General features: G+C 36.7%; 2 protein-coding genes across 4 annotated transcripts in view; one reads left to right on the forward strand and one right to left on the reverse strand.

Annotated features, from left to right (window-relative positions):
* Positions 1 to 706: 706 nt before the first annotated feature.
* ihha (Indian hedgehog signaling molecule a) lies at positions 707 to 11,853 on the forward strand. Of its 2 annotated transcripts, XR_015498944.1 has the most exons (4): positions 707 to 1,611; positions 3,949 to 4,210; positions 8,836 to 10,354; positions 10,583 to 11,853. XR_015498944.1 is itself a non-coding variant. In NM_001034993.2 (3 exon segments), coding segments are annotated over 3 exon segments (1,242 nt in total). In that variant the 5' UTR covers positions 995 to 1,311; the 3' UTR covers positions 9,516 to 9,538.
* slc23a3 (solute carrier family 23 member 3) overlaps positions 11,541 to 25,508 on the reverse strand; it is a 31,084-nt gene continuing 17,116 nt past the window's right edge. Inside the window, exons 7-12 of one of the 2 annotated variants that reach the window (XM_087267431.1) lie at positions 23,703 to 23,901; positions 20,158 to 20,408; positions 19,938 to 20,043; positions 17,052 to 17,219; positions 16,857 to 16,952; positions 11,541 to 14,792 (exon numbers count right to left, since the gene is read on the reverse strand). In XM_087267431.1, the coding sequence (XP_087123557.1) occupies positions 14,530 to 14,792; positions 16,857 to 16,952; positions 17,052 to 17,219; positions 19,938 to 20,043; positions 20,158 to 20,408; positions 23,703 to 23,901 (1,083 nt within the window). In that variant the 3' untranslated portion in view covers positions 11,541 to 14,529. Of the gene's footprint in view, positions 14,793 to 16,856; positions 16,953 to 17,051; positions 17,513 to 18,548; positions 20,044 to 20,157; positions 20,409 to 23,702; positions 23,902 to 25,508 lie in introns of both variants that reach the window. The other variant, XR_015499063.1, reaches the window with a different exon arrangement.

Here is a 25,508-nt window from a genome sequence, read left to right on the forward strand (position 1 = left end):
AAACAGTACAAAGCAACGTATTGCTTGTACTTATTAAAACATATATGCAGTCATACAGAATTGCTCTACATTTTAATTTATTAAAACTTCTTGCTGACAAATGGGTTCAAAGGATATGGTATAAATTTTAAAACATGGCAATTAGTATTTGGGGTCTGTACTGATTCTTAAATAGAGTAAAATAAGTCACACAATTGTACTGTATTTTTCAAGTGGGTGTCTGAAAAACATGGTTAAAATGTAGTCAGCTCAGAAAACAATTAAACCAAACACATGCCAAAAAAATGTCTCCATTTATGTGTTTAAAAGCTGCACAAAAAAGTTTTTTTAAATGTTAATTATCATTTATAAAACTACTTTACAGTATATCTCATTAGTGCAGTGTTTATGCAAAGATGTTCATGGGTTTACATTTACAGTGTTTACTTTAAGTACAGCATTTCCAAATTAGCTTCTGTAACTTTGCATAGAGTTCAGGACAAAATAAATAAATCAATCATCTCTCAACTCTTACACCTGCCACCTAAACTGAACCCAAACGGATGTCTTCTGATCAATAAATAACCAATCAATCCTTCGGCAAGTTGTAGTCTGCCGTGTTTCCTTCATCATATCAGTGTTAGGCAGGTAGGGGAGGGCAGCAGTCGCTCACGTTTGTTTGAGGAGCAGCCAGGCCCCTTATCTATTTGTGGATCTATGAATGGGAGAGTCTGAGTCCAGTTCTTCCTCGAGACGTGTGTTTGCCCAGCCAGGCGCTGTGAAGCGTTAAAGGGAGCCGGTGGGTATACAGCACGACGCACCCAATGTGACCCATGGGGAGGAGTGGCAGGCAGGGATAGAGAGGGGCAAGAAGCTGGCAGGGTGCGGTCTGTCTTCAGTGCGCCGGCAGCTCAGATCACTTGACGGACGCACGCATTCAAAGACAGCAGGAGTCTCTCTGAAAGCTCTCCCGGAGTCTATCTCTCTCTCTCTTTCTCTCCTGGAATCTGTTAGATAAATAAATGGACTTGCCCGCTCGCTCTCATTTGGGTGATTTTCTCGAGAGACCAGCGTTTCGCGTTTTATGGGCACTGAACATTTGGTATCACTGGATCTTTTCTCCGGCGGCTCTCCATGACTGGCTTTGCGTAAAGCGAATTTTACGCACGGACGATGGCACGGATAAGGCTAATAAAGAAGTAGAGGTTTTGTCCTCCCCATCATTTACCCCGTGGGGGGGAAGAAGGATCTCGCGGGGGGTAGTTTCTCAGTGAACGGCGAGCTGTGCCACCGTACCACTCCGCATCGGAGTGCCCGGCCGCTTGGGGTGGAATGCGTCTCCCCGTGGTGTTTGGGCTCCTCGTCGGCTGCGCCCTGATTTTCGCACCTGTTAACGAGGGCTGTGGGCCGGGGAGGGGACATGGGAAAAGGCGGCCTCCGAAGAAACTGACACCCCTTAATTACAAGCAGTTTAGTCCAAATGTAGCCGAGAAGACACTGGGAGCCAGCGGGAGAATCGAGGGCAAGATCACCAGGAACTCAGAGCGCTTTAAAGAGCTCACGCCGAACTACAACCCGGACATCATCTTCAAAGATGAGGAGAACACAGGTGCGGATCGACTCATGACGCAGGTGAGCGGCACTTGGAGAACGCGCCTGCTATGAATTCAATTATCAGCCCATTAGAAACACACTCAGTGGCTTTGATTCGATTGCGAGCGCATTAAACCTGTTGCTCAGCGGTTGTGCCCTTTGCTCAGTCCCACCGACGCGCTCCTATCGATCCTCACAGCTTTCAAAGGAATTGATTGCTGACAGCATTTTGTCTCTTAAAACTGATTGAAAAAAAGGCTTCAGCAAAGAATCTTGGGCTTTTCAAAAGCGGCTTTGCCTGTTGTGTGTGAGTTTGGTTAGTTCTTTGGGGACTTAAAATGTTATTGATATAACATTGTAGGTTCTTCAGATTAGCATATTGATTTCAAAATTCTTTAAAATGACTTTTAAAAATAAGACTTACACAAGGGTTATAATGCGGCTATTAGGTTATTTTAGTAAAAAGTTTTTTTTAATCAATTATATCTTATAGAGATAACACATATAGAGTATGTGTTATTCTAAATAATTACATCATGGAACCGAAGATGCCAATAAATAGTTTTATTTTTAATTTTTAAAAGTGGAAAGAATTTCTATATAGAGCTGTCATACACTCAAAACAATATATATATTTTTACTTGTTCAAATTACTTAATTAAGCTGAGTTGAAACAAAACAATTTTTGAGATTTCATTGGGACAACTTAATTTTTTATGTTCAATCCACATAAATTTGTTAAAAGTGTTAAGTTAACTGAATCAATTGTGTGGGACCCTGCTTTTTTTTATTTTATTTTTTTACAGTGTTCTGCACCAGCATAACATATATAATCAGAAACATAACTTAAAATATTTACTGTCAAAAATAATCTGTCTAAAATAATCTTTTAATCAGTGTTAGCATTATTTAAAAAAGTAAATAAACCATAAATGTAAATTAATCCAAATTTAATGAACTTATGACTCTAATTTCCTTTTCAAATCATGATAATGATGACTAACAAATGTGGTTATTTGCGATATATCTGTGTTACAGAAATGAACGTCTGTTTCCATGCTGAAATAAGTCTCCACTTCACTTCCTAATCTGCAATTGCCTCTCTGGATATACCACTAACTGTACTCAAAAAAAAAAAAAAAAAAAATAAATAAATAAATTACTAATGCTTTCCTTTTTAGACTTTACAGACCTGAAACTTGCCTACAGCACTTATTCATTGTTGCTCTTATAGTTGTGTAAATTGCTTCCTTGTCCTCATTTGTAAGTCCCTTCGGATAAAAGCGTCTGCTAAATGACTAAATGTAAATGTAAATATGAATTTGCTCTTAAAAGCAAGTTGTGTATTCTGAAGGTTGGTGAATGTGGTTAGGTTAAAAGTGAATCACTCAAACTTCTAGACACATTTTGTACCTTGGTTGTTGAAAAAAATACCTGTGGGATGGTAAAAATAAATCTGTGTATATTTGTGGGTTGAAGCATCACTCAGTTCTCCTCATGATCCAATAATTTGTCATTATGTGATGCTTTACGTAGGCGCTTTTGAAAATAAACTCTCTAGAAATAAACGAAAAGGTGCTGGGGGTTGAAACAAAAAATGTGGCAGCTAAAGTAGCATTGCTGAAACTTTAATTAAAAATTGTGCAAAGTTAAACAGGGTAAACAAGGGAAGTGAAATACTCTTGAATACATAAAATAGATCATAAAATAGTCGTCTCATACACTTAAACTCTTAAGAAAGCATATGCATGATGGGTTGTATTAAAGGGATAGTCATTATTTACTCATCCTCAAGCGCTTCCAAACTTTTATAAGTTTATTTTTCCCTGTTGAACTCAAAAGAAGATATTTTGAAGAATGCTCAAAACCTGTAACCATTGATTTTCATAGGAAAACCAATTACTATGGAAGTCAATGGTTACAGGTTTCATCATTTTTCAAAATATCTTCTTTTTAATAACGAAAGACAAACAGGCTTGGAAAAAACTAAAGCTTGAGTAAATGATGTCAGATTATTGAGGTAACTATCTCTTTAAATCCAAAATTGGGTCAAATATGGCTTATTTTTAAAAAAAAATATTAAATTAAAACTATATTTTATGTCGGGTTTGTCCATATTTAACCCAGCATTTGGTTAAAAACAACCCAGCATTGTTTTTTCAGTGTGGATAATGCATTTTTATACCAGACAAACCAAATTCAATGTGATTTGTATCAGTTTTGCCTTTCTTTTCTTCTGTGATTCAATCTGTTTTGCCCTTTGGAGTTATAACTTTTCTTGTTTGCTTATTTCTTGCAAAACTGCAGTGAAGGCACACCATCGTCTTCCACGTGTGTAACCCAGGTCTAAACATCTCCCTTTTGTTGCGTTCACAGCGCTGTAAAGATAAGCTGAACTCTCTGGCTATCTCTGTGATGAACATGTGGCCCGGGGTGAAGCTCAGGGTGACCGAGGGTTGGGATGAAGACGGCAATCACTTTGAAGATTCGCTGCATTACGAAGGAAGAGCTGTCGACATCACCACTTCTGATCGAGACCGTAATAAATATGGCATGTTGGCCCGTCTTGCAGTGGAGGCCGGTTTTGATTGGGTCTACTATGAGTCCAAAGCTCACATCCACTGCAGCGTCAAGTCAGGTAGGGAAGAGACTTCATAAATCACTTGTGTGTTTACAGCACAACCATAGAGACCACTTCAATCCGATGCGCTCTGTGGAACATTCAGTGCAAATGTTTACATTAGCAACCGACTCATGATGATGTGCATAATTTTCATTCGTTTTTCCCAATATTTTCCAAGTGTTGTTTAACAGAGATTTATTCAAAACATTTTTAAACATAATTTTAAACACTACCTGACAAAAGTGGCGTTGAAGATCTCAGTTGTATGAACAACAAATAATAACGACTTCTAGTTGAACATTTAGAAAAGAGGTTGAAGATTTTTCTGCTGAATCTGTTGAACTGCATCCCAATCATCACAAATACCGCAGAAGTCCTATTGGAACCCGCATGGACCCAAGATTCTCACAGAAATCAGTCAAGTTTGGTGAAGGAAAAATCATGGTTTGGGGCTACATTCAGTATGGGGGCGTGCGAAAGATCTGCAGAGTGAATAGCAACATCAAAAGCCTGAGGTATCAAGACATTTGTGCTGACCATTAAATTACAAACCACAGGAGAGGGCAAATTCTTCAGCAGGATAGCGCTCCTCATACTTCAACCTCCATATCAAAGTTCCTGAAAGCAAAGAAAGTCAAGGTGCTCCAGGATTGGCCAGCCCAGTCACCAGACATGAACATTATTGAGCCTTTCTAGGGTTTCTAGGGTAAGAAATGGCGATGAAGATGAATCCAAACAATCTTGATGAACTCTGGGAGTCCTGCAAGAACGCTTTCTTTGCCATTCCAGATGACCTAATAAGTTATTTGAGTCATTGCAGAGATGTATGGATGCAATCCTCCAAGCTTATAGGAGGCAAAGTCAGACCTTACTGTATTAATTAAATAATAAAAAATCTAGACATGATCATCTGTTATTTTAGAGTAATCTAGAGGCCTCTGTCTTTCATTTAAGCCACTTCTGATAGTAAATGATCAACTACAAGTCCAGTTATTATTTGGTGTTCCTCAATCTTGGATAGGGGACAAGACTTTTGTCAGGTAGTGTAGTAATAATAACCAATTTCTAATAACAATTTTTTGACTTTGTCATGATAAAAGTACATTATACTTTTACTTACTTTTTATTTTGCAACAAACAAATATTTAGCATAAAGTGCAAATGAAAGTTTAACTTGGTTAATTAGGTAAACTATGCAAGTCAAGGTTATTTAGGCAAGTCATTGGACTATAGTTAATAAAAAAAGATATATATTTTAAGGGAGCTAATAATATTAACTAATTATTCCAAACTAAAAGAAATAAGATTTTCTCTAAACTAAAAACAATATAAAAGTAAATACTGTAAAGTAAATCATTGCTCTTATACATGTTTTTGCAAATATTTAAAAAAAAAATATTTTGTTTTTGCATTTTTTCATAGGATATATATTGGTGTTATCTTAATTTTCAAAGAAATATATCGTCACCTTCGAATTGTGAGGTTCTATCTGCGTTCTAAATGATTTTGAGATAATGAGCTTTAAAGTTTTTGCATTCCATAGCAAACAGTATGTGTATAACATTTGTTTTTTTTTAATAAAAAGTCCTTAAATAAAAACAACTTATAAAAAAACATCCCATAATATAAATAAGTTGTCATTTCATAAGAATATGTCAATAACTCAATTTTGACAAAAATGTCAAATAGAACCGTATAATTCTAAGGTGACAATATGCCACTAAACATTTACAACATGACATGTGTGCAGTCTGATCCACAGCATTTGAACTAAAGTGACTCCAGGTGGAAAGGTTCATAAGCGTTCGTTCAGTGTGCCGGTAAATCAGGTGTGTCCTGTTGTGGTAAAGTTGGTCAGTTCTCATTAACTTGGGTGAGATAAGTGGTAGACTTGGGATGCAGGTAACAGACCACATCATTAAACCTTAAACACCTGGCTCTACCAAACTCACCAGAGACCAAACTATTGTGCAAACAATAGGAAAGTGAAAGTGCAGCCATTCAGTGTTTTATTGTCTCTTTTGGCAGTTTAATCCCTTTTTTGATTGTAAAAATGACCGGTTTTTGCTCTTGTTGAACAGATTATTTAAAAAATCAACACAGATCCTTACAACACTTACAGACAGGGACAGGTTTAGTGAAACTACAACTACAAACTATGAATAAACTATTGCATTTTTAAAACTAAATCTTTACTAATTTGACTGCTGGACTGGTCCAAGATTGAGGGTCGGGGAGACACATTTGTGCAGATGTAATAGTAGACCTTCAATGTACAAAATCTGATAGAAAACGATGATATATACAAGTTATAATTTATACTTCTATATATTTATTTAGGAGCCCTTACATTTCCTGGGGCCCTAAGCAGTCGCTTACCTTGCTTATTGGTTAAGTCGGCCCCTACAGATACATAAACTGACAAAATTGCACACATAGTATATACATGCTTAAATATGTGCCAACAAAATCCAGTCAAATTTTTAAAATGTACCACCTTTCCTTTATAACACTGCGCACTGTTATGGTCATTTAATTTTTATCTTATCAACAAGCTGCAAACTAATCTTATTCTTAAAATCGTATTTTATACTTTAATCAGTTCATTACAATTTTCCTTAATAAACTCACTTAAAAGTACAGTTCTCCCTAAAATGCAAATTCTGTCACTATTTACTTGACTTTCTAAACCATTTAGATTTCCTTTGTTCTGTTGAACACAAGAGAAGATATTTTGAATGTCGCTGGAAACCAGTAGCCATTAACATCAATAGTAGGACAAACTCAAACTTTTGAGTGAACTTACTCTTCATGAAAAAGTACAAATGATGCATCCAAAATTACGTTTTCATGCCTGAATAAACATTTAAGCTAACAGTTTTTAAATAACCATTATTAGTGTAAAAACTCTTTAAGAACCATTTACCCATGAAAGAACCCATTTTAACAAACAAACCTGACGTGTATATATATATATATATATATATATATATATATATATATATATATATATATATATATATATATATATATATATATAGTTGAAATCAGAATTATTAGCCCCCTGTTTATTTTTTTCCCTAATTTCTGTTTAACGAAAAGAAGATTTTCTCAACATATTTCTAAGCATAATAGTTTTAATAACTCATCTCTAATAATGATTTATTTTATTGCTGCCATGAAGATGGTAAATAATATTTGACTTCTATGGAGCTTAAAGTGACATTTAAAGGCTTAACTAGGTTAATTAGGCAGGTTAGGGCAATTAGGCAAGTTATTGTATAGCGATGGTTTGTTTTGTAGACTATCGAAAACAAAATTAGCTTAAAGGGGCTAATAATTTTGTCCTTAAAATGTTTTTTTTTTTTTAAATAAAAACTGCTTTTATTCTAACTGAAATAAAACAAATAAGACTTTCCCCAGAAGAAAAAAATATTATCAGACATGCTGTGAAAATTTCCTTGCTCTTTTAAACATCATTTTAAAAATATTTAAAAAAGAAAAAAAAATTAAAGAGGGGCTAATAATTCTGACTTCATATTCTGACGTTATATATATATATATATATATATATATATATATATATATATATATATATATATATATATATATATATATATATATATATATATATATATAGTGGTATGGATTTAACCACAGTTAGAGAGGAATGGGCCCTGTATGTGGACATTTGTGAGGCACTTCTGTTATCAGTCTGATAGAGCATGCAAACACAAGCAAGACCTGTAGTCTGCTTCTGCTTTATCAAAGTCCTCTATAGGTGTGTTTTTCACCCGGCTTATTCAACTGATTTTGTCAGATTTGTGAAGCTCACTTTGATATAAAAATTCAAAATATACAGCTCACCATAGTAAAGGCATAATTTTTTATTAATTATGAGACAAAATAAGTTCTTTATATCCCCATTTCGTTTTACACCTCTGAATGTGTGTACGTACTTCAAATGCACAAGAAATATGTAAGTATGCGTGTGTTTGTGTGTGCATGTGACAGAGAATGTGCCTTGAGAAGTAGGGCTGGCCTCTATAGTGCTGAGAGATGATTAACCAGCTCCTTTGTTTTCCAGACGGTAACTCTGTTGTCCCCTTTTCTCAGATCTCTTATCTCATCCCGTCTTATCACCTGGCCTTGGTACTTACCTTTCCCAAATATTTGTGTAGGATTGACGGAGACTTGAGACTCGTTCCATTTTTGTAGAGCGTACGTAGCTCCCAAACCTCTGTCAAACAGGAGTCAGAGAGAACCGAGATTCAATCAAGTGGTTATTTATTAGCCTTAACCGCATTTCTACCTGCTGACCAGAGTCGTGTGAAAAGAAAAAACTAATTAGCCTGAAGGATGACGCTCGAAATGTTTGCCTTGCACCGTTTGCCACTGCGTCTTTCAGTTTGATTGGATTTTTATGGGTTTACAATGAGAGCAGGAGTGTGTTTGTGCTCGGGTGTCTGCTTTAAGGATTGAAGATTAATCAGAGGAAGGCACTGTGCCATTTGAGGCTGTAATGAACATCTGACCTTTGGAATTGTTTTAAGCTACTGTGTGCATAAGACATCACGATAGAAAAAAACGGACAATGTGATGACTCATTTGGTGATTGTTTTCTCTCTGTCCATTTTTAGAGCACTCTGTGGCTGCTAAAACCGGCGGTTGTTTTCCAGCCTCGGCTCTCGTCACCATTGAGGATGGAAGCTTGAAGACTTTGGACAGCTTGCAGCCTGGAGAGAAAGTCCTGGCTTCATCGGAGAGCGACGGAAGCGGGACGCTTGTGTACAGCGAGGTCATCGCCTTCCTGGACCGTGACCCTTCCGCAAGGAAGCAGTTCTTCACCATTGAGACAGACTCTGGTGCGAAACTGAGCTTGACGGCGGCTCATCTGCTGTTTGTATCTGAAGGGAACTGCTCAGGGTCTGCAGCCAATGCAGAACTGCGGTCTGTATTTGCTAGCGATGTGCTGCCAGGTCAGTGTGTGGTGTCCACACAAGCAGCAGGACAGCACGGACGTTTATCACGGGTCTCTCGGATCCAAATGCAGGAGGACAGGGGGGTCTTCGCTCCACTCACCAGCCATGGGACGGTGGTGGTCAATGGCATTGTTTCTTCCTGCTACGCAGCCGTGGACCAGCACTGGCTGGCTCACTGGGCTTTCGGGCCACTCAGGGTACTTTATAACTGGGGAGGTCCTGTTGGACATCAAGTCACAGGGATACACTGGTATTCCTCATTGCTTCACTGGATCGGAACTCAAGTGCTCGATCCAGCACACTTCCATCCTTGGAGCATGATGGACAATGATAGATGAAAATAAGGGAGGAATGAGGAAGTAAAAAAAAAAAAAAAACTTAAAAACCCAGGTATACTTCTTTTCCCGCTCCATCTCGCACACAGGTACAGTATACTTAACTGCAAATACGTGTGAATGGGTGAATTCAACATTCGCACCACCTAGTGAACTCAATCCCACATCCCTCCCCTGCCTGCACAGACAAAAATATAGAGCTTACTCGAACACTCTTGATGACCAAAAGTGCAACATGAGGACTGAAGTAGCTCAAGTATGTTAATATGTAGGTTTATAGCCTGGGACACACCAAGCCGATATCAAAAAACCAATATCAAAACTGACTGTGTTGTCGCATTGCATCAGCTGGAATAAAAAGGTGAGCATGAACACACCAAACGAACGACAGCAGGTTCAACAAGAAAGAAGCTTCTGGGTATGCATGTGTATGAAACGACTTTCACAGTACTTCTCAATCAAATATGCTTGATAATCTGATAATCCATATTGCTTGCAAGTATTCAGTTTTGTTTTGTATTCTGGTCGTTGCTGAACAGCCAATCAGAGTGCTCTCTTTTATTGGCGGCCAACCTCAATTCCACATGCTGAATCGAACAAACTCCTTCAAATGTGAGCTCGACAAATGGCAAAGTGTGGAAAGCACCAAACAAACTTGCCAGATGCTCACCGACAGCCCAACAATGTCCAAGGGCTGATCATTGGCTTGGTGTGTACTAGCCTTTAGGAATTTTCAATAATGTGGTGATGTATTGCACAAATGTCACTATAAAAAAGCAGGTTTGAACCTGAAAATCTAGCGACAGACGCTAAAGGTCATCGTCTTTAGCTTCATTCTTAGAGCAACCAACTCCCATGCGGAGAGTTGCCGGATGTTGAGTGGGTTGAATGGTGTAGGAATGGCAGGGTTACATCGATGCCGTGACCTGAATGGAAGTGAGGTTTAGGAGGGGTGAGTGTAACCGAGGGCAGCTAGTGAAGTGCTGTGCAGGTAAATCTCACTCTTCTGAACCCGAAAAAGTGCTCTAGTGACAGACGCTGGAGACCATGGTCTTTAGCCTTCTTGTTAGAGCAACCAACTCCCATGCGGAGAGTCGCCGGCTCTATCCTAGGTCAGAGTGGGTTAAATGGTGTAGGAATGGCAGGGTTACATCGATGCCGTGACCTGAATGGGAGTGAGGTTTAGGGGTGGTGAGTGTAACCGAGGGCAGCTAGTGAAGTGCTGTGCTGGTAAATCTCACTCTTCTGAACCCGAAAAAGTGCTCTAGTGACAGACGCTGCAGGCCATGGTCTTTAGCCTCCTTGTTAGAGCAACCAACTCCCATGCGGAGAGTCGAGGGTTTAATCCTAGCTCAGAGCGGGTTGGGTAGTGTAGGACCAGCAGGGTTACTCGTGAACAACTGGAATGAACCAGTCACATGGATTACAATTGAGATGACTGGAATTTACACCAAATTTCACAGAGCAATGGTAAATCTGACAGCACCATAGGAGAGAAGTCCTAAAATGAAGAACACCATCATGTAAGACTCTGAATAGACTGTTCAAAGACTAAAAGCAGCTTTTCTGTGAGTCGATCCTTGAGTGAGGATATATACGTGACAAAAGTGATCTTTAAAACCCATATTTAACACTTATCAGAAGGGTTTCTTTACTGCCTACACTGGAACATTATCGCAAATATACCAAGATGCACACACGTACACTGATATCTCATGTTCAGTCTCAAACACTTTCACTAAACATATCATTATAACCTCTGAAGTGAGGAAACTATAGATGAATTTGCTTTATACTCAGGTATGCAGTGACTCAACCACAGGCGATCAGCCCAACGCGGCCTGATAAGATTTGAGACAGAGGAGGAAGTTCTGTTAATAAAGAGATTGGAAGGTACACACCTAAAGAAACAAACAGTTAACAAGCAGGCCTTTAAAACATCAGGTATATGTACTTTCAGATTCATAATGGTTTCACGTTCATGCATATGGTCAGTTACATGTTTCTCACTGTAAAAATAGAGGTGTCTTTTCCAGCTTAATCAATATTTAATGGTCACATTGTACACTGTATTTCTCCATCTAGCATACATAAGGGTTTCGAGTACTTTTATGAAGGCTTATTTCGAACAAATTAAGAGTTTACTCTGTGCAATGTGTAGCAATGTTTATGTAGTCCTTATGTGTGCTTTATGCGGTAATACTCAGTTTTCCATACAACTTACTGTATTTATCTGTTTTGTGGCATTATTTACATTTTACTTAAAGATGTCAGAAATTATATAATATTTGTAAAACTATTTAAAGATCTATTTTTCAGAATTAAAGATTACGGAAATACCTGTCTTTGTCTTTCTTTAGTTTTTCAGTAGACACACCTGCTCTGTTCCAAGAAGACCAAGAGAAATGAATAAGGTGTATTAAATTTTTCAACCAGTGGGACAATATGAAATATAAGTCTCAGATGTCCCCAGAATGCTATTATAACATGCTGTACAATGGTCCTTCGATATTTGTGGGAGTTACGCTCTAAAAAACCCCTGCAAAATCTGTGAAGTAGTCAGCTTTTTTCTTTTTTACAAATACTAAAGATGTTTTAAGGATGTAAAACCCTTAACAATCTCACAGCAATTCGTAACTTTTCATTTAGTGGCTAATTCTTATGAATTCATACCATCAAGTACGATTTGCTCATCCCCCAATGACAGTTGGGTTTAGGGGTGGGGTTAGGTGCCACGCCTCCTTTTTAAAACCGTACAATTTCGTATGACTGAACTTGTACGAATTAGCCACTAAACTGGCAAAACGTAATATACTTTCTGGTGAGATCAGGCTGGTAAAACCCCTCACTACAAACTTTATACACTTTTCTTATACAGGCATTAACAATTTCATACTTTTCTCTTCTGTTTAAGCACTCTCAAAGTTCAAACTTTCATAAATAAGTTCAGTATTATAGAATGAAATCAAAGATCAAAACCTGTTGAGGCGCAAACATTCATCACTGACTACGTTTACATGGACATCAGTAATCAAATTATTTGCCTTAATCTAACTAAAACAATAATAAGATTAAGGTGTTAATGAGTTGCTTTTTGATGTTTCTTTCATGATCCCGTTTAACATGTTATAGCACAAACTTAAATTAACATCATTGCGTCATCATGCTATCCGCATTTCCTCCGGAGTAATTTTGGGTGTTTCATTGTTAATTTGTCGATTTTAACTGCAGTTTGGCACTTTCACTTCAATTCGGGCATGTCCCTCATGACAAATGAGATACTGGATGCAACTATGAACTGCAGGAAGAGTGTTGTTTTAATGGAAGTTCATACTGCATGCTGATTGGAAGAAAAAAAAACTCGGCATTTCACGATGCAGGTGTCTGTGGTCTGCATTGACTTGGTGCAAAGAGTGTCAAACAACCAAGTGTGTGTGGACAACACAATCTCACGGCAATTCGTGACTATTTGATTTAGTGGCTAATTTGTATGAACTCGTACAATCTAATTCGTACAATTTAGTACGATTTGCTTATCGGCCAATGACGGTTGGGGTTAGGTGCCACGCCTCCTTTTTGAAATAGTACATTTTCGTACGAATTTGTACAAATCGGCAGCTAAACTGACAAAATGTAAAATACATTTCCTTGTGAGATCAGACTGGTGTGGACTATCCTATCGCAGAACGTTGCGAAAAGTCATACATGACGGTAATAATTAGATTAAGGTGTTTACATGTCAGTAATGCACTTCAATAATGCGATTAAAATCGGCATACTCCACACGTCCTAACTAAATTTCTCTTTAGTTCAATTATGACCTTAATCTGATTACATTAATCAAAAATGGCTGTTTACAAGGTTAACTCTTAATCAGAGTATTATAATCACATTGAAATCGAAGTATTTAAAAAAAGTAAAATTGCTCTAACAAATTTGCGAAAATGCAAAGCCACGATAGGTGAACTGCATTATAGCTTTGCATTCTTATTTTTGGGATGAAGCAGGAATATTCATCTTTTTGTATCTTTCATTAAATGCAAATTAGCTGCATGTCTCCGCCTCTTTCCAGAAAAGGGTGTGGTTTATACAGCTCGTGATTCAGTTATTCTAGCAACAACTAACAAAACACCTACATGCTGTTTAAAGACTTGTTAGTCTAAACTTCCAACCCAGGCTCATTCTGAAAATGTACCTCTACATACATTTCTGGAGAGCACCAAATACATTCCAGGAGCAATTTTTTTTTTTTGCAGTTTTTGTCTAGTGAATCCACCAGAAGCCGCTGTGTACGCTTTTTCAGATCTCCAATTTCTCTCACAAGTGCCATTCTCGCCTGCAGATCTCACGGAAATCAACCAGAGGCCGCTGTCGACTGACTGACCGATCGACTGACCCACCCTCCTCCTTCCCAAAACCCATCCAACTGTGTTGATTGACCCGCCCACCAACTTCCCTAAACCCAACCAACAATTTTCAAAAGCAATCCAGAAAAAGAAAAGCCTTCACCTGATTTTTACCACATTTTACCACACTCTCACGCTGTAATTTACTTGTTTAGTTCATTTTTTGGCTTGCTGCTTTCTGGAAGTGTTTTTTCGCCAGACTCGATCCCCGACGTCGTTAACTCCTTTCTGCATTTCAAATCCGCCGACGTACATGGCAAGGTAAAGGGACAAACTGATAACAGCGTGAAAGCCGTCCATACGAAGGTAAGCTGTCAGCTAGTAAGCGCGAAAAGGTACAGCATCATAGCATTCATCTTGAAAATTAAATGCAGCCATACATACTTCTGGCTACATAATTTGCGATCTCTGGAAACGTATATAGGGCTACGTTTTCAGAATGAGCCTATGTTGTAAATGTCTCATATACTGTTTTCTAAGTGAGCTCACTTTTTTTTTAAAGAAGGTCATACTATTTTTGACATACTTCGATTTATATAACACAACCAGGAAACAGACAAGATAAATACATTTTGAAAATTCAAATAAAATATGGACCGAGCTGCAAAAAATCAGCCACTGCAGGCACCTGTATCTTTATCAGGTAATAAGCTGGACATCTCAGGTTCTGTCACCAGCACTTCTTTAACGGTGTGAGTCCTGCAGGCACAGAAGAGGACGGTTCTGAAGCCGGTCAGGTTCAGAACTTTCATCACAGGTGCAGGTGGATCATACACCGGGTCTGGACTGTGACTGTATCCCTGTTGCTGATCAGCGAAAGACTGAATCTTCTTTGTGCCTTCTTGTCGCACAAGACCCCTTTCAGGCAAAGTCCCTGAATTGCAATAAATAAATACAATAAATTTGAGCTTAGTGTGTGTTTTAATCAATGTGTTTACTACATAGTGTGGGGTTTCATATACAGCAGATTAAGGTCAGTAAGATTTTTTTTCTCTCCATTAAATTCTTCAGTAAATACTTAAGAAAAGGAACAAAATCCCCTTAGTAGTGCATGTTATATACAGTCATTTACCGATAAAGCAAAAACATACTGTTCATTACTTTTTTAATTGTACAACACCTTATAAATAAATTAATTAATAAATGAATAAATGAACAAAATAAATAAATGGCGCAGTAGGTAGTGCTGTCGCCTAACAGCAAAAAGGTTGCTGGTTCGAACCTCGGCTCAGTTGGCGTTTCTGTGAGGAGTTTGCATGTTCTCCCTGCCTTCGCGTGGGTTTCCTCCGGGTGCTCCGGTTTCCCCCACAGTCCGAAAACATGCGGTACAGGTGAATTGGGCAGGCTAAATTGTCCGTAGTGTATGAGTGTGTGTGTGTTAATGTGTGTGTGGATGTTTCCCAGAGATGGGTTGCGGCTGGAAGGGCATCCGCAGCATAAAAACATGCTGGATAAGTTGGTGGTTCATTCCGCTGTGGCGACCCTGGATTAATAAAGGGACTAAGCCGACAAGAAAATAAATGTATGAATGAAGAAAAATAAACAAATAAATAAGGAAAACAAACTAATGTCATGACCCCTTTAAATTATTTTTTAAAATCTTTCCCTAGTTTTAATTAACTTTACCATTTTTTTTTATTCAGCTGGGGCCTCATGTATCAACGGTGCGTACGCACAAAAACTTTGCGTATGCCAGGTTTCACTCTCACGTTTGGATTTACTAATGATGAAATAAACGTGAGAATGTGCGTTGGTCCAAGTTCATGCCTGACGTACGTGCATTTCTTGTGTGTTTGTTTTATTTCCATTGGCGACTCCTAGAGGCAATTGTGTTGAATTGCACACTACAAAGTATCTTTGAGCCGTGTAAAGGTAGCTGTATGGGACAAGATTATCTGCATGTCTAGCAGGTATATAAGGTTTCCATACCGTGCAGTTGACCAGCCAAACATTAAAAAGCAACTTGCCGCGATTGCCAGTTTTCCCAATGTAGTCGGAGCGATCGACTGCACGCACATTGCTATAAAGTCGCCCTCTGAAAACGAATTTTCATACGTGAAATAGAAACATTTCCATTCAATAAATGTGCAAATAATAAAAAATGCTCAAATGCATGGTAGGCAGTATAGTCTGTTTGTTGGGATAAATTGCAGATCGTCTGTGTGTTTCCTCAGTAAGCTGGAGCTCCAGGAGGGCAACAAAAACTGAGATTTGAATCAAACAGTTTATTGCTCTCTTCTGAAGAAGACTGGGGTATTCCCAGCTTTTATACATCATACTCAAGGTTACATGGGCTGTGAATACGTGCAAATATTCAGCTCAGTTAAGCAGAACAATTTTATCCAGTGCTCAAAAATGTCAAGGCGCAACGTCAAGGCGTCTAGTACAGGGACAACTTACAATAAGAAAAGACACAATTAGAAAACAGAATATTTGGAGAGTGAATACATGCGTATTTCTTTCACTGTTTAAAGCCTAATGTTAGCTTTTCAATTCATGCGTTTGCATTTAAGATCCAAAACTGCTCAAAGTTGTATTTAAATGTGAGGATTATCCGGCTAGACAAAACGTGTAAGTGTAATGAACAGTGTTTAAACACAGAGCTTATTATTTGCAATCTTCGAAAAGCCTATAGGAAAATCCTGTAGGGATTTTATCGAGGGAACCAGTTTTATGCTAGCAGCCGATTAACCTACAAGGTGACGTCATAGTTCCTCCACTCTATTTTGCGTGTCATAAGAACCACGTGATTGAAAACTACCTATTGCAAGATGCTAACATCTAATCCGACACAATGACTGATGCTAAGCTAAGCTAATAGTGCTCCTGTCTGGAGATAAAACTCCACTGTTTACTTGTAAAATCAGTCTATATCCAAAATAAGTGGAGTGTTCTTTTATCAGACTCATTTAAAAAAGTAATTAAATTGTTGTTTTACCTGAAACCGTGTGCTCTAGAAGAAAAGCCAAGACTCCCACAAGAAAAACAGGTAAAGTTAAAAGAGACTGAAGAAAAACGTCAACACTGCCAACACCTGAAGACACAGAGATCACAATTAATTCATTTAAATTTCCTAATTTAATTTCCAAATCTAAATTGAGTGTAACAAAACACATCACACATGAAATGGTACCTGTTTGTATAAATCCAGAGTGAAGTCTGAACCAGTGCGGCAGCGCTAATGACATGAACATTGTAAAGCCGATGTTAAAGATGTTGCGTCCTGAGTCCACATCAGCATGTTGGAAATACGTTATGCCTGTTGCTACAGCAAGTGCGTAGGTTACACTGAGCACAGCGCCTTAGAGAACATGAAACAGGTGTTAATACTATTGTCTTAACAAGGTAATTAGACTGAATAAAACTATAGCTTAACCTAAGGAAACCTCAATGTGCGCATGAATCTTATGTAATTATTTTACACCAAAAACTCCAAACATTGCCACTCCAAATATGTTTTGTTCTTCTTTTCTTTATAAATCTTACTGCTGTGGTTACAAATGTAAAGGTACTATATTCATTAGATTTGATATTCATTTAGTACAAATTACTACAGTATTATTTGTATGTGGGTTCAATTGCTTAGCATTCATACTAGGGATGTAACGATATCAGAATTTCACGGTATGGTAATACCTCGGTATGAATGGCACGGTACGGTATTTATTGAATAATTTACAGGAAAAACAAAACTAATGAAAAGACTCGAAAAAAAGTGCCAAAAGTGTTTATTTACCTTAGCACTGAACATATCAATGACATACAAATTAGCCATCTATCTGTAAGTTTCGAAACAGGAACTTCAATTTTTCAATTTTAATAACAAAAAACTATTAAACCATATATACAAAAACAAAGTTTCAATTTAGTATTGTTGAAAACTCATCACATTCAACATTTAATCACGCACTCACTTAGATAGAGATGGGGGTTTTAAGGAAAATTATCATATAACTATTATCTGGTAAAAGCTGGGATCTCTGGGCATGTCCCCTGCAACAGAAAAAAAAACCCTCTCATTTGGGACTGAGGTTTCTGGGACAGAGAGATATGATTTAGCCAAGGTTGACAGCAGTGGGTAATGTTGTGCATTGTCTTTCCACCACTTGAGAGGACAAGCCATGAGTGAGATAGAGGTCTGTTTGCAGTACAAGTCAATATCTGCATCAATCTAACTGCTGTGTTCTGCAGTCCCCATGACTGTTTTTAGTCGTATTCCCCGACTTATATTTCACCACAGTCTGGCAGTGCCTGCATACTGTTTTTTTCTTTGTCTGTCACCTTTTCTCCTTTTTTGTATCTTTTTAGAAAGAAACCGAAACGCTTCCACACATCCGATTTAAAACCCGCTTTAGGTTTGATCATTTCCAGCTCTTTTTCTTCCCCGCTACTAGCAACACACTCCATTTGCGAATTACTGGATCTGTAGTGACAACAGACCGCAAAGGATGATGGCTACGCCTAGGCTGATGGGATTTGTAGTTCCCGCTACCTCCCGCTCGCTTCATTCGCCTAAGCAAACTTTTCGCCTAAGCAAACTGAGTTATGCGCCTACGGTAATATAAAAAAAAATTACTATTGCGGTATGACGGTATTTACAATATTGTTACATCCCTAATTCATAATGTACGTTTTTAAACCAAACCTAAAAACAAAAATATGTATGTAAGTATTAATACATAAAAATGTATTAATTAACAAAAGAAAAAAAACAATTGCAACAAAATTTCAATTGCAGTGAGTTAGTAAGAATTAGCAATAGACAACTTTAAGGTCATTAACATTAACAAAGATGAATAAATACATAAATTATTTTGTTCATTGCATAATATTAACTACCTTAATGTAAAGTGTTACTAATAACATTACTCATTTTGTGTCTTTAAAGAGCCCCTTTTATGGGTTTTGTAAATGACCTTACATGCAGTGTAACACAGCACTAAGAGAATGAAAACATCCAGCTGAGGTTTAAATCTGAAAGAGCACCATGTTTAAAACTATTTACTCTTTAACAAAATAGTCGACTCAGAGTCTAATGAATGATTTGAGTTGGGTTCGGATCTTTTGCTTGAACGCAAAATCCTTGTCACCAAATATGAAGTGCCATATCCGGTAAAATGTGCTCTGAGGATCACGAGACTGATCATGACACAAAGATGATGATCACTGACAGACAGAGATTCAGCTGTAGGGAGTTCATTTTCTCAACAACACTACAGTATAGCCAAGCACAAGCTGTGTTTGATCCAGTCATTTTTCGGATTTTTGATACAATAACCGTCTTGCAGCATGGGATATGTCGACCGTTTGCTATTATAGGAAGGAGCAGCAGAGACAGTTATGTATGGGAGTTTGTCAGACTTTGACAGGACCAGGACAGTTCATATGGACCAGTTTCTTCTTCCTCTGGATCATAACATGTAAGTGTGATTAAAATTGTTGCCTCATTTTGTGTAGTTTGCAAAATATGTATTAATTGTATGTTGTAACTTTTAATCGCCCCGCTCAGCTAATTTATTATAGTCAGATAGATAGATCAGCGCTTGTATTGCATCTCTCACGTTAAATTTTAATGGGGCTATTCAAATAATGCATCCAAAACCACATTAAAAACACAACGCCTGCTTCTTCCTTTACAGATTTACATAAATGCGTTGAACCCAGTCGACCAATCACAGCAAACTGGGTCATCGGACCAATCAGCACAGATTAGCATCGCGCTATGAAGGGGTTTGGGAACAAATGAATCGCTGAACGAATCATATGGGAGTTGTTGGGATAATTAAGTAAAATAAATGCATATTATAAGACAATGAACAGGTGTTTTTGGACGTTGTAGGCATATCCGCTTGTTGTTGGAGACCATCAAATCCAAAATATGACCTTTTTTAATGCAAAATAGGGGCTCTTTAATAATCTAATTTCACTTTTCGTAAACATAAATCAGAAATCCTTAATAAACTGAACTAGCATTCCATCATAAAACAAAAGTGCACATCGATATAAAGAAAACTCCCACCATGGATGGCCAAAGGGACTGAACAGAGCGTCTGAGCTAACTGAGGAGACAATCCCAAAATTAACAGCAAGACGCCGGCGAGCTGCACTGTGCTTCTGGACCCAGACTGAGAAACACAATAACATAAAACATACAGACTTGTTGCAGTTAGCAAAAACAAATATTAACAAAAAAATAATAATAATAAAGAGATAGAGTTAGAACATCAACAGTCCCTTACCTGGCTGAGCCCAATAACACATGCATTAGACGCACTGCTGCACAGTCCTACCGGCGCCCCCATCAGCCCAGCGAACACACTGCCCAGTCCGTCCACACACAGGCCCCTGTTACAGGCATGAGCGGGGGGAACTGGAGCCTTCAGCAGCCGAGCACACAACACATACACAGCTGGAGAACTCATGCTGGCAGACAGACCTCCAGCCAGTCCTGCTGCAACACTTCTTCCAGACAGCAGGGGGAGTGATGACGCTGAGCGCATACAGCAAACACAAGCATCGAACAATGAACAATGAAAATGAAATGGCCAAATGATTACATAAAAAAATTATTGAAATAAACTATCAAATACAGCATCTACAAGATGTATTAAAATAAAATACTGTACTTTTGTATTTTAAAAATACTACAAAACACTTTGACAAGGAAGCATGATATGCCTTTGCAAACCTTCCATCAGCAGGCCTATTGGATCAATCCCTTCACTAATAAACCCAAGTGAAGCAAACAATGAAGCAAACCTCTACTCTTACTGTACGAGTAGATATTCACACAAAATGTAACGTGTTCTCTTTGATTTAATATTGTAAAAAGGATGATCATTGAAGAGTTTATTTAATATTTTTGTTCACATAATTTTTCAAATATCTAGTTGTTTTGCAAATAAGCTCTTCATTAGTATATCTTGCTCCTGTTGTATAAGCTGTCAGCAGTTTTTGATTATTAAACGTTTGTGTTTCATATGTTGTGGCACTTTGACAACTTTAGGCGTACATCTTTCCTCTTCATTCACTATACAGTGCACATGCAGATCAACTTCTGGCATTTTAAACTGCCACTGAAGTATTGTAGGAATCACCTCTGTACTTATTTTTTGTTGACTGTTTTAATGACTAACATTTGGCAATTGCAATTCATCTAAAACTACAATTATTTGTACAGTATAGTTTTTCTCCCAAGATTTTTTCAGTTCTTCAATAATGGAGATGTCGATAGCATCCAAAGCACCAATCAGAAAATGCATTTTTATGACATCATCATTTAGACTTATTACTATTGGGCCTCAGCGATCCTGCAGGTGCGCCGCGAGAGATAGCTGAAAATGAACTTTGTAATATAATTATTTGATTTTATTATTAAATATGTCTTATATAAAAATGATTGGTGTAATGGCATTTACCGTTTTCCGTTATTTATTTCTTCGGACTTGGTGCAAAAAGAGCCTCACTGTAAAATACAGACTTAATGCTGGCTGCACTTCCAACCGCTGCACGTCAACTAGGACTACATGCACAGCTCTATAAACCAAAGTTACACAAATGTAAAGGTAACGTGATTAGTTATAACCAGTTCGTGCGTGCCTCACGTCTGCGACTCGTAAATATCAAATATCATCAATATCGAACTCTTTAAAATATCAGCATAGCTGTCCAAACTAATGTCCTCTAACTCGAGTGTGGGAGTTTTATATTAACCGCGCACCAATACAGGAGGATCTAGCTGTGGTGTTTAGTGAACAGCTGTTTACTAATGTCAATGAACTCTAATAGTATCCTAAAAACCCAACCTCCTTCAGATTGATGCGTTTCAACAAACTTAGAAAGTTTTTACTGTATTTTGATTTTTTGGGGGGTTTATTTTTAATGGATATGATCGATAGATTAATAGTAGTCAGTCCAATTCAAAGCAGCAGCTTTTTTGTCATCTGTTGTCCTGTACAGGGTTATTTATTAAAGAAATGGCTCAAATACTGTGTTGTATCTGTGTATCACAAATCTCTGTGTGTGTTTTAAAAAATAAATTAAATATAATTATTATATATTCTATTGTCTATATTTAATTTTCTCTCTTAAAATCTTTCTTTTTCCTCAATTTCTGTTTAACGGAGAGCAGATTTGTTCAACACATTTCTAAACATAATAGTTTTAATAACTCATTTTTAATAACTGATTTATTTTATATTTGCCATGATAGATAGACACTTCTATACAGCTTAAAGTGACATTTAAAGGCTTAACTAGGTTAATTAGGTTAACTGGGCAGGTTAGGGTAATTAAGCAAGTTATTGTATAACGATGGTTTGTTCTGTAGACTATTGGAAAAAATATAGCTTAAAGGGGCCTTAAAATGGTGTTTAAAAAATTAAAAACGGCTTTTATTCTAGCCGAAATAAATCAAATCAGACTTTCTCCAGAAGAAAAAATATTATCAGACATACTGTGAAAATGTCCTTGCTCTGTTAAACATCATTTGGGAAATATATACCAAAATAAATAAATTCAAAGGGGGCTAATAATTCTGACTTCAACAGTATTTTAAAACATTTTAAAACATTTTACTTGTTAATTTGGCCTCCAATATGCCCAAGATATTGTATTTTTTAAATTAAAATATTGAAAGTTATTGATTAGGATTTTACAGACTTTTAACACTAGTTGTAAAGCATTTATTAATCTTATGTGATGGTTATTTCTTAGTTAACGTTTGATAACTTAAAGTCATATTTCTTTTAGTAAATGGAGATAACTAAGATATAATATAATATAATATAATATAATATAATATAATATAATATAATATAATATAATATAATATAATATAATATAATATAATATAATATAAAATAATATAATATAATATAATATAATTTAATAAAATATTAAATAATATAATATAATAAAATATAAAATAATATAATATAATATCATATGAAATAATATAATATAATGTATCATATTATAATATAATATAAAATAATATAATATAATATAATATAATATAATATAATACAAAATAAAATAATATAATACAAAATAATATAATATAATATAATATGATATAATATAATATAATATAATATAATATAATAAAATATAATATAATATAATATAATATAATATAATATAATATAATATAATATAATATAATATATTATAATATAATATAAAATAATATAATATAATATAATATAATATAATATAAAATAATATAATATAATATAATATAATATAATATAATATAAAATAATATAATATAATATGATATAATATAATATAATATAATATAATATAATATAATATAATATAATATAATATAATATAATAATTATGATGAAGCTTGATTTTGACAAATAAATATTTTATTTTAGGTCACAATTCACAGTATTAACCATTAACTAACACTACTAGCTTAGTAGTAACCTACTAAATAGTGGTTTATTAATAGTTAGTAAGGTAGAAGTTGGGTTTAGGTTTTGGGTAGGATTAAGGATGTAGAATAAGACTGTATAACAACTAACGAATAGATAACATCCTAATAATAGGCAGGTGATAAGCCAGTAGTTAATAGCATGACTTGTGACCTAAACTAGTGTTACCAAATACTCTTATACTTGCAAATCATTTATTAGCAATTAGCTTATGACTTGCGTGAGAATCCATCTCTTAAACACTGTAAATTATTCTGATTTTGATACAATTAGAGTTTTGAATGATCAGATCATCTGCTAAAACTGTGCAAGTAAAACTAAAAAAACATGTCCATTACCAGGAAGGGGAAAGTCCAGCCAGGGCAGAGAGCCATTGCGAAAGATGAGCTTGTGGATTGATTGTGGACTGTTTTGGTTCTGATTGAAGGTGGTGTTTGTGTTTATTGAGATCATCTGGGTCACTGAGTTGAGATGGACGTGACCCCAGTGTAAAAGTGCTGCACAAACCATCCAAGTCACCATCATTGACAGAAGTACCTGTACGGAAAGGAGACATAGAAGACAAATATATGCGTTACTGAGAGTGTAGTGCTAATAAACAGTTTTGACATACAGAAACAAAGTCATGTGAAAAAGTTAGGACATCTTATTAAATGACATTTTTCCATATGAGGACATCACAAAATTTGGCAGGTCTTAAAATTTGTTAAATAATTAATGACATGGGGTGAGATGTTAAGCAATGTTTTGTTTTTATCTTCCAAATTTTAAGACCTTACAAGGACCATGTAGTTTTTTGTATGACTGTCATATTTTAAGATGGAAAACCATGAAATTCAATAGTCTGTGTCAACTTTTCTCATCACTACAGGGACTGAAAAGATAGTTCAGGGTAATATATACACTGCTAAAGATTTTTGAAAATGAGACAGCATTTCAACCCAAGCTCATTCTGAAAACGTAGTCCTGTGGACGTTTCTGGAGGCTGTGAAATACGTCCCGGGTGGTACATATGGCTGCATTTAATTTTTTTAAGCGAACGCTACGGGGCTGTGTGACGCCGTTCCCTTTTGGGCTTGCCGGCTGATTGCTTACCTCCGTGTGGAGGGCTTTCCCGCCGCAATCAGTTTGTTCGGTCAGCTCATCGTGTGCGTCGGCGGACTTCAGATGCAGAGAGGAGGAGTTGACAAAGGCGTCCGGGTTCGAGTCCGATACCTCCCGGGACGTATTTTGCGGTCTCCAGAAACGTCCGCTGGACTACGTTTTCAGAATGAGCCTGGGTTGCAGTATTTAACTGTAATGTGAACTACGTATATCTTACTGTAAAGTATGCTACTGTATTTTAAAATTGCATTGTGAAAATGGCTGTATATTTACAGCAAATATAAACAATGCTGTAAATAGATATACAGCAAAATAAATGGTGCAAACGTAAATACAGTATTTCTGCTGTAATTGGTTTACAGTAAGTTACTGGCGAACTGCGGACAGTAAGTTACTGTAGATACAGGAGACTGAACTACAGGAAACTGTTAACAGTGTAGCTCAAAACCCACATGAACCATAAGTTGCTGAGACTTTTAGGTATGTATAGTAGGGATGGGAAGATTAACGTCAATCTTCAATATGTACAATATGTATCGATACGCGGTCATGCGCGTGCACGATGCGAGTGCATCGGTTGAGCAGCAGAGGATGAATGAAATTTTGGAAGCAAATCGAGATGCATCGGTTTTTGCGAGATGCATCGATTTTTCCGAGATACAGCTTATATTTTTAATATAGAATGTATTTTTTATTTTTTAACAAGTGTTGTCAACCTGTTTTTGGCGCATAATTTAATCGACCTACATAAAGTAAGCCTTAGCAACGGATTTGCGGATGTGCACACACTACAACTCAGTGTATCAGGTGTGCGGATGAAGCTAGTGGTGCGCTCTCAGAAAGCGCGAGAAGCAAAACAAACATTTTATTCCCCACTGAGTTTTAAATCTAAAGTATGGCAAGCAACATTATGGATTTAAGGATGGACGACATGACAGGACAGATGCAATTTGCAAAATGTGCCGCGCATCTGTAAAATACGCGGGCAGTACGACTAATCTGAAATCTCACTTGAAGCGGCGCCACGGTGTTGTTGTGAA

This window comes from Danio rerio, chromosome 9 (genome assembly GCF_052040795.2).
Source record: "Danio rerio strain M-AB ecotype USA chromosome 9, GRCz13ab, whole genome shotgun sequence".
Lineage (NCBI taxonomy): Eukaryota > Metazoa > Chordata > Actinopteri > Cypriniformes > Danionidae > Danio > Danio rerio.